The following is a 10,270-nucleotide window of genomic DNA, read 5'->3' as shown; positions in this document are numbered from 1 at the left end:
TATACCCAACCCTTTCCCAAACCAGAGGATCAGCATACACACCCTGGTCCCACTTTGGCCTTCTCCTCGGTTGTCATGAACCTCCCTCGAGTGGACACTGCAGCCCCACTAAGTCGGCTGATCTAAAGAAAGAAATGGTCTGTTAAAAAGATGATGTGGCAATTGGTTGATTTCACTGGCAGACAGAAGGATAGATTTTTCCTTCATTCCACGTAAAGTAGCAATGAATTCTTTCTACCTGAAATTTTGATTCCATGGTTTTCCATTCAAACCAACCCAAAGAATTTACATATATCTGTTTCATTCACCTTACTCTGAAGTTAAGTTAAACCCAATTGTGACTTTGGAGACTATGGCCCAAACCCACTAATAAATATCTAACTCCTCCTGTGTTTAGAGGTCTTCTTTTTCTGAATCCACCCTCCACCTTCCCCAAATGGTCCCAACTCCTCCACACCTCATCTTGCGTCTGTCCTCGAGTCAGCAAGTTCCTACATGTGAGAGGCACATCATTAATTTCTACTTCAGCTACCACAAGGTCATCCTTGCTTTTATTGCTAGTTAGGCCTTTGCCAGGAGTCTGAAGCTACAAAAAGAGAAAAAAATTAGATTAAAAAGTTTATATGATGAGATAAAAATCTTTTAGTTGTCCAAATTGCAACTATCCTTTCCCAAGTCCCACCACCTCCCTACGGTTCCCTTTATCTGCCTACAAACACATTTAGTCATTCTTCATAACTGAAATAACAAGCAACCAAAACCTCACTAAGATGACACAAAGTAGAATCAATTTACTTAAAGGCCACTATTAGATTTCTCTGTAACCTTGGCCCTGTGTGCATTTTTATGGCCATATAATTATAGAAATTCCATGGACTAGAAACTGCAACCTCCAAAAGGAAAACTAATGGGCCAAGTTATGATGCTTCTTCACAGCTCAATTAGCTGGCTATATATGTAGTAACATGTAGAGAGCAATATGTACAACCCACATGTCTTGTTTGTGCAACAGGAAGTTGCCTTTGTGTCACCTTTATAGTCACAAGTAAATTCAACTAATTCCATCCTTGTCAAGTTCTCAAAAATCTTTACATTATATCTAATTAATCATCCTATTACTCTATTATGGAAGAAGAAAGAATGAATGAAAAGCCGGTAAGATCCTAAAACCTGATCTGGTTTCTCTCAATTTAAACTACAAACAACTCCAGAAAGCTGGATTGAGTGTCAACTGAAAAAAACATTTAAAAAAGATAAGATGGCTTTCCCCAACCAACGTCTAGCAAATCTGCTCAAGGAAGGTAAAATACAGTTTACTTTGTTAGATAACACTTTTAAAATATGGAGGCAAAACTAAATACAAACTCAGTATCACCTTACCTTTGTTTGCCCCTTATAGTATTCGTTCACACATCTTAGCTCACTGAATCCTTATGATCACATTTAACAGTATGTATCAACATTGTGCAACAGAACTTTCTGTGATGATGTTAAGTGTTCTATATCTGAGCAGTCCAATATGGCAGCCACTAGCCAAATGTGCCTCTTGAGCATTGAAACATAGCTAATGTGACTCATAAACTAAATTTTAAATTGTATTTAATTTGAATTTTTTGTTCTTAAACAACAAAAGTTTATTTCTCACAGCTCTGAAGGCTGGGAGTGTATTTAATTTAAATAGCCACACGTGGCTAGTGACTACTGCACTGGACAGTGTAGGTATATATTACCAAAGAGAAAACTGAAGTTTATTATGTCAAAGCTGTATAACAAGTTAACTGGCGACTCTGGGTTTCGAACCTAGGTGTTATGATTCTAAAATCAGTATTTATGTACCCTGTTGCCTCCTGCTGAGTTCAACTATCATTTTACTTTTTAAAATTTTTAAAAAAAGAGACAGGGTAACTCTGTCACCGAGGCTGGAATGCAGTGGCACAACCATGGCTCACTGCAGCCTTGAACTCTTGGGCCTCAAGTGATCCTACTGCCTCAGCCTCCCCAGTAGCTAGGACTCCAGGCAGGCACCACCACACCTGACAATTTTAAAAATTTTTTGGAGAGACAGGGTCTCACTATGTTGCCCAAGTTGGTCTGCAATTCTTGGCCTCAAGTGATCCTCCCACCTTGGCCTCCCAAAGTCCCGTGATTACAGGTGTGAGCCACTGAAGCCGGCATTGTCATTATGCTTCTAATTTTTCCTCATAGACCTTAAAAATGGACAACTGAGTCACATAAACATAAAACATACTTAATAGTGAACTTTTAATTCACTAAAAGTTCTTACCAACTCTGCAGAACTTTAACATATAAGCATCTAGACAGATAATGCTCTACTGACAAACATTCCAGAGAAGGGTTTGTGGAAGGCTCACAAAGGTTTGCATTTTCAAATGCAGAACTCACCTCTTCACAGGTACCATGGGAGGCAAATTTTAATTTAAACCAGAAAAAAATTTTTCTTATGATAATTACAGTGCAATGGGCTACACAAGAACACACTGATCTTGTACTTACAGATCTTGTACAAGTCACTTACATTCATGAACCTAATTTCCCTCATCTGTAAACTTGTAACAATAATCTATTACATAAAATTGTTGTAAAGATTTTTTTTTAAAAAGTATAGCTAGTCAGTGCTGCACACCTGTAGTCCTAGCTACTCAAGAGCCTGATCCTTTCTAGTTACAAAATTCTAATTATACCAGAGATTTCATAAAATGACAAAACATCCTCATTTTGTATGAAAACAGCAAAATAACACATACATAAATTATTCCCCCGTTTCAGCTCATGTTTAACTGCAGTTCAGGGAAGTAATCACTAAACATCTACAGGTTCTAATTAGAGTTGACACTTTAAAGCTCATTTGATTTAGCTGAATTTCTCTTTTGACTTCATCGAAAAAACGTGTATCAACAACATATTACATTGCTTTAAATGATTACATGGATGGAACTTAAACTAAACTAAGTGAACATGGACAAAACAATGTGGTCCATAAATGTTATCAGCCCCATCAAAACTGCCTTGTAAAAACGTATTTATCACAAAATGTCACCTGAAACGTTCCCAAACTAAATAATCTTTACACTATTACACCCGTTTTCTCCTTCATTAACACAAATGATTATGAGATTACAGGATTACAAAACAATTCCTATTACAGTTGCAATTCACAGAGACCCTTCAATTTGAATACCTTCTCAGAAGCATTCTGAGTTGGTTTCAGCTTCCCTTTGGCCATGAGCATGGCATTGATCTTTGCAGCCACAGCAGCAGCGGCATCCAAGGCTCCTGAAGGAGCAGCTGTGGTACCCCCAGGGCTTCCCCCACTGCTGGTGACCTCCCCACCTGGGGCAGCTGGTGGGAGGAAGAGAAGGGGGGCTGGAGCTGGTTGGTCCCATTTGCTGCGGCGCCTACAGGTAGGGAAAGGAAAATATTAGGCCCCCAAAATTTCATTTATATGATTCTTACCTTACTATGCCTTAGAACCCCATTTTCCCTCTCTCGTTTCCATTTACACCTCCAAATCACCGTTCAGGTCTAAAATTCCCATCTCTCTTTAAACAGACGATTACTGCTATATTTCACCAAACTCACACTTCTTTCAACCCTTTCCCAAAATCTACTTCGTTTCTACTCTGTTATCTCTATCGAAAGACTCCACTCTTGTCTCGCATGCTCTTGTGTTCGCCCCCACCTTGGCTCGCCCTTCCAAAAGTCCCTGCTTCCCTCTTCCCTTGGATCCCCGCCGGCCCTTTTTAGGGGCCCCAGGCCTGTTCAAGATCCTTCTTCCCAAATGTCTGGCCCTCCAATACGTACACTTCCCACTTAGGCGCCCCTCCACCCATACGCAGCTTCCCAGGTTCCCTCCGCCTCTCCAGTGCCCCCATGTTCGCTCCGATTCCCTCGCCCTAGAAGCTTTACCCGCCAGCTCCAGGATGTGTCGCGCTCCCCGCGGACATGGCGACCGGCTCTACTCAACCACCCGCCAACTACCCTACTACCACTTTCCCGTCACTTCCGCCCCCAACGCCTTTACGCACAGCCTTTTCCGGTCGTGAGGTAGAGCGGTTCCGGCGAAAATGTCGATTCCGATTGGACTCTCGGTGATTTAAAGGCGTCTGGCATTTTTGAGACAAGTAGGGTGTGACCTTCCGGCTTGCGCCTTGACCTTAAGAAAGATGGCTGCTATGTCTGATTTGAAAGCGGAGTCAGAGCCAGGAGAATCCATCTTTGTTGTGGGCATGCTGGTAGCCTGGTAAACAATACGCATGAGTCAGGATATTAAACAGGTTTCTCCCCAAATTCGGCGACGTTTGTGTGGAGTCCCATCCTCTGGCTAGGGAGAAAGCATTCCCGCAGTTTTTGCCCACTTCGCTTTACAGTTGTTTAGGAAAAGGGAAATGATTCGTTTGAAAGTCATTTGAGGAATTTCTGTGTGGTTTTTTTTTTTTTTTTTTTTTTTCTGTGCACGAAGCAGGAGATACAAAGATGAATAAGCCACAGGTCCTTGCCATTCTGCTACTCTCAATGTGGCAGAGCAGGAACGCGGGCAAACACGTATTACAGAGTTGTATAATAAGCAAAGGTGGCAGAAGATCAGCTACTCAAATTGGTGGGGCGTCTTAGAAACGGAAGCGGAAAAAGCCAGTAGAGGGCTGGAGAGGTGGAGATCAACCATAGGTTGTGGAACACCCTGCTTTGATATCTGCGTACTTAACGGTTGTGTTGGCTGGAGTGTGGGGGCCAGATAATAAAAGGTCTTGAATGCCATGCTGAGGAGTTTGAGTTGATTCTGGAAGCCAGAAGTTTCTAACCTTTGGTGCGTCTTGGAGCTGCAAGGCGTCTCCAGATCGAATAAATAAAACGCATTGTTACTTTTCAAATACGATTACATGCCAATATGATTAATAGAATACAGATTCATTTAAAAGCCAAATTATTAGTGTTTTCCCTTCAGTATTTAATAAATAAGATGTCCTTTCCATACAAACACCACCTTTATAGTATGTGAAATGGTAGGCACACACACATACTATTATATTTCTGCATCATTTTCTATCATATTATTTGTTCCTTTGCTATACTGTTTTTATTACAGTAACCTTATGCATATTTTAAAATCTGTTAGGGCAAGATTTTCTTTCATCATTTCCTTGCCTATTCTGAGAGGTGTATTTTTCCAAATGAATTTTGGAGTAAACAACATTGCCTCTTCTCCCCAAAACAATGCTGTTGGGATTCTGATTGAAATGACATTGTGGGTTTTTTTAAAATTGAGACATAATTCATATGCCATAAATTTACCCTTTTTAAAAGGGTAAGTGTACAATTCAGTGTTTTTTAGTATATTCCCAGGACGTGCAACAATCACCATTATCTAAACCTGGATGATTTCATTACCCCCAAAAGAAACGCTGCACCCCAAAACAGAAATTCTGAACCAGTCAGTTCCCATTTCCCCCTCCCACAAGATGCTGGCAACCACTAATCTGTTTCTCTAGATTTGCCTATTCTACATATTTAATATAAATGACATCATACAAGGTAATTGTACAATGTGTGATCTTTTGTATCTGGCTTCTTTCCCTTAGCATATTTTCAAGGTTCATCCATGCGTTGTAGCATGTAGTGGAACTTCATTCCTTTTTATCACTGAATAATATTCCCCTGGATGTATATACCACAATTTATCCATTCATCCACTGATGAACATTTGAGTTGTTTCCACCTCTTGGCTATTGTAAATAGTGCTGCTATGAACATTCATAAACAACCATTTAAGTACCTGTTTTTAATTCTTTAGGGTTTGTACATAGGAGCAGAATTGCTGGGTCATATGGTAATTCTATGTTTAACTTTTGTGGAACTGCCAAACTAAGTGGCTGCACCATTTTACATTCCCACCAGTGATGTATGAGGGTTCCTATTGCTCCACATCGTCCCCAACACTTGTTATTTTCAATTTTTAAATTATTATTAGTTTTTAGAGATGGGGTCTTGATAAGTTGTCCAGGCTGGAATGCAGTGGCTATTCAAAGGTACAATCTTAGCACACTGCAGCCTCGAACATCTGGCCTCAAGCAATCCTCCCACCTCAGCCTCCAGTGTAGCAGGGACTACAGGCCATTGCCACCATCGCCGCTTCAATTTTCTTTTGTCGTAGCCATCACAGTGGGTGTGAAGTTGTGTCTCATTGTGGTTCTGATTTGCATTTCCTTAATGACCAATGACCTTTTCAGGCTCTTGCTGGTTATTTGTATATCTTCTTTGGAGAAGCAACTTTACTTTTGAATTTAATGTTTCCTTCTGATAAATATTATTGGCAATGTTTAGGAAATTTTCTTCTATCTTCATTTTATTAAGTACTTTTATCAGGAATAGGTATTAAAACTTACAAATCCATTTTTGGTAGGTCTGATATAATCATAAAAAATTTTTTTTTCCCTTAATGTATTATTGTAAACAACTCTAATGCTAGATATCTTAATTTTTTTTTTTTTTTGAGACAGAGTCTTGCTCTGTTGCCCAGGCCAGAGGGCCGTGGTGTCAGCCTAGCTCACAGCAACCTCAAACTCCTGAGTTCAAGCAATCTTCCTGCCTCAGCCTCGTGACTATCTGGGACTACAGGCGCATGCCACCACATAGATTTTTATATCTACTAAAAATCTCTACTATTTTTAGTAGAGATGGGGTCTTGCTCTTGCTCAGGCTGGTCTGGAACTCCTGACCTCAAACCATCCTCTGGCCTCGGCCCCCGAGAGTGCTAGGATTACAGGCATGAGCCACCGCACCTGGCCTAGATTTCTTTCTTTTTTTTTCCACCTGCCCTTTTTTTTTTCTAGATTTCTTAATGTTGAATCTTCCTCCCATTTTGGAATAAACATTTCTCAATCTTGAGGTATCATTCTTTTAAAACATTGTTGGATTTGATTTGCTGATATTTTGTTTATGAGTTTTGCATTTGTATTCACAGGTAATATAATATTTTGGTACCTTAAAATTCAAGTTGTGGATTTATGCTAGCTTTGAAAAATTAGTTGGCAACTTTTTCATTTTTTCTTCTGTATTTTGAGTAACTTGGGAGTTATTGTTTCTTTAAAGGTTAGACTCAATTTGCTTATAAAATCTTCTGCATCTGGAAGCTTTTTAGTGATATTTGAAAACCTTTTCAAATTCTTATGTGGTTATTCATGTGATCAGGATTCTTATTTTTGCTTGAGTTAATTTTAGTCATTTAAATCATCCATTTTACCTAGAATTTAAATGCTTTGTGTAAGATTTCACCAAAAGACTGTCATTCTTTCTCATTTATATGGCTATTTCTTTCCCTTCTCTCTTTTTCTTTTCATTTTCCTTAGCCTTGCCAGGGTCTTGTCTATTTGTTCACCTTTTTTTTTTGACACAGAGTCTCACTCTGTTGCCTGGCCTAGAGTGCCGTGGCATCAGCCTAGCTCACAGCAACCTCAAACTCCTGGGCTCAGGGAATCCTTCTGCCTCAGCCTCCTGAGTAGCTGGGACTACAGGCAGGCGCCACCATGCCCGGCTAATTTTTTCTGTATATTTTTTAGTTGTCCAGCTAATTTTCTTTCTATTTTTTAGTAGAGACGGGGGCGGTCTCACTCTTGCTCAGGCTGGTCTCGAACTCCTGAGCTCAAACGATCCAGCCGCCTTGGCCTCCCAGAGTGCTAGGATTACAGGCGTGAGCCACTGCGCCCAGCCTATTTGTTCACCTTTTTAAAGAATGTAGCTTTTAGTTTTATTCATCAATTTGTTCGTCAATTCCATATTAATTTTTTTTCAAGAGAATTAAATTGTTTACTGTTACACATGATAATGGTTGATACACAAGCTTCATTTCCATCTATAATTTTATCTGGTACCATTATTCACTTTAGATATATTGCATACGATATGCTAACAATCACCTTTATAACCAATAATTCCATGATTTTCCTTGACCCCTTTTAATGGTGAACTTCAGGTCACAACAGTAATCGTCAGTTCAGCTACACCAGGGTTTCTGAAGACAATGGCTTCTCCACCCAAGCAGGTTGTAAATGAATTTCAAATAGAACCTGGCATCACCCTGAAGGAATTCTATCTTCACACTTTTGGGAAAGTTTACCAAAATGGCTTCAGAGTGGACTAACTTTACACAGCACATTTAAAAAAAAAAAAAAAAGACACATTTATTCAGTGTCATGATCAGACTATTACATTTAGCAATCAACGGCATGGGTGCAAAAAACAAATCTATATTAAAACCCATTGTTGGAATGAATGCTTTACACTTTCCACAGATCAGAAACTAAAATAACCTGTTATACAATTAGTCACAAATACAGTTCTCAAGTGTTTTGCCCGTACATATGAGTATTGTCTAAAACATGTCTTCTTTGTAGCAGCTAGGCCCTGCCACCACTGTGCTTGGCTGAGTTCACAAATCTGTTATAACCTGTAGCTTCCCTGTCACTTCTCTGGCTCTCCTCTCCTGCTGAGCTGTATTTCCTGTGAGTAATTAAAACCTTCTGCCACTGCCAGAGCTACTGCTGCTACTGGAACCACCATAGCTACCTTGGTTTCTTGGTTTGGCAAAGTATTGGCCTCCACCACCATAGGAGCCAGAGCTTCTGCCTCCAAAATTTCCTCCCTTCATGGGTCCAAAATTTGAAGACTGTTGTAATTGCCAAAATCATTGTAGCTTCCGCCACCTCCAGAATTGCTTCCATCATTACCAAATCCATTGTACCCATCCCCACTGCCACCATATCCACCACCACCATAGCTGCCACCAAAGCCACCTTGACCATTGAAGTTTCCTCCATGGCCAAAGTTGTCATTCCCACCAAAACCACCTCCATGCCACCACCAAAGTTTCCAGAACCACTTCGACCTCTTTGGCTGGATGAAGCACCAGCCATCTCTTGCTTCTACAGGGCTTTCCTTACTTCACAGTTGTGGCCATTCACAGTATGGTATTTCTGAATGACACTCTTATCCACAAAATCATGGTCATCAAAGGTTACAAAAGCAAAGCCCCTCTTCTTGCCACTGCCTCTGTCAGTCATGATTGCAATCACTTCAATTTCCCCATACTGTTCAAAATAGTCTCTTAGGTGATGTTCTTTAGTATCTTCTTTAATGCCACCAACAAAGATCTTTTTCACAGTTAAGTGGGCACCCGGTCTTTGAGAATCTTCTCTGGAGACAGTTCTCTTTGGTTCTACAACTCTTCCATCTACCTTGTGTGGCCATGCATTCATTGCTGCATCCACCTCCTCCACAGTGGCATATGTGACAATCCCAAGGCTGCTGGAGCACTGGGTGTTTGGATCTCTCATTACCACACAGTCTGTGAGCGATCCCCATTGCTCAAAATGGCTCCTCAGACTCTCATAGGTCGTTTCAAAGGTCGGCCCTCCGATGAATGAACAGCTTCCGCAGCTGCTCGGGTTCCTTAGGAGACTCTGACTTGGACGTGACAGCAGTGGGAAGAGACTTTAACGATGCTTCCTTGGCAGCGTCCATGGGCAGAAAGGAGTAAGCTAACAAACGTATCTCCCATTTGTTTTTATTAATTATCTTCTCTTTTGGGGAGGATTTATTTTGTTTTTCTCTCTACTTTCTTAAGTTAAATGCTTCACTAATTTACTTACCATTCTCTTAAAAGTCTGAGATCAGCCTGAGCAAGAGCAAGATCTCAATTCTACTAAAAATAGAAAATATTAGCCAGGCATGGTGGCATGCACCTGTAGTCCCAGCTACTCAGGAGGCTGAGGCAGGAGGATCACTAAAGCCAGGAGTTTGAGGTTGCTGTGAGCTAGGCTGATGCCATGGCACTCTAGCCTGGGTGACAGTGCAAGACTCTGTCTCAAAAAAAAGTCTGAATTTCTCCAATAACATTTCTCTATTGATACAACCAAGTCTGATTTTCTAAACTCCATTCAATAGCATTTTTTTATATTTCTAATTGAAAAAGTCTCTCCAAAGTGAGAGAGGGGCGCAGTAGCTCATGCCTGTAATCCCAGCACTTTGAGAGGCTAAGGTGGGAAGATTACTTGAGGCCAGGAGTTCAAGACCAGCCTGGGCAACATAGCACGAGACCCTGTCTGTACAAAAAAATTAAAAATTAGCCAGATGTGGTGGTGCGTGCCTGTAGTCCCAGCTACTTGGGAAGCTGAGGTGGGAGGATCCCTTGAGCCCAGGAGTTAGAGGTTACAGTGAGCTATGATTGTGCCACTGCACTCCAGCCTGAGTGACAGAC

General features: G+C 40.7%; 1 protein-coding gene and 1 pseudogene across 2 annotated transcripts in view; both read right to left on the bottom strand.

Moving 5' to 3' along the window:
- KIAA0907 (KIAA0907 ortholog) overlaps positions 1-4,043 on the bottom strand; it is a 16,971-nt gene extending 12,928 nt beyond the window's left edge. For both annotated transcript variants that reach the window (XM_012658915.1, XM_012658916.1), the window contains exons 1-4: positions 3,928-4,043; positions 3,200-3,416; positions 458-586; positions 43-122 (exon numbers count right to left, since the gene is read on the bottom strand). In XM_012658915.1, the coding sequence (XP_012514369.1) occupies positions 43-122; positions 458-586; positions 3,200-3,416; positions 3,928-3,965 (464 nt within the window). In that variant the 5' untranslated portion in view covers positions 3,966-4,043. The remainder of the gene's footprint in view (positions 1-42; positions 123-457; positions 587-3,199; positions 3,417-3,927) is intronic.
- Positions 4,044-8,524: 4,481 nt separating this feature from the next.
- Positions 8,525-9,534, bottom strand: LOC105821728 (annotated as a pseudogene).
- Between the last annotated feature and the right edge of the window lie 736 nt (positions 9,535-10,270).

This window comes from Propithecus coquereli, unplaced genomic scaffold, assembly GCF_000956105.1.
Source record: "Propithecus coquereli isolate 6110/MARCELLA unplaced genomic scaffold, Pcoq_1.0 Scaffold59, whole genome shotgun sequence".
NCBI classification, from domain to species: Eukaryota; Metazoa; Chordata; class Mammalia; order Primates; family Indriidae; genus Propithecus; species Propithecus coquereli.
Note: the sequence above shows the minus strand (reverse complement) of the source record. Positions and strands in the feature narration are given on the sequence as shown.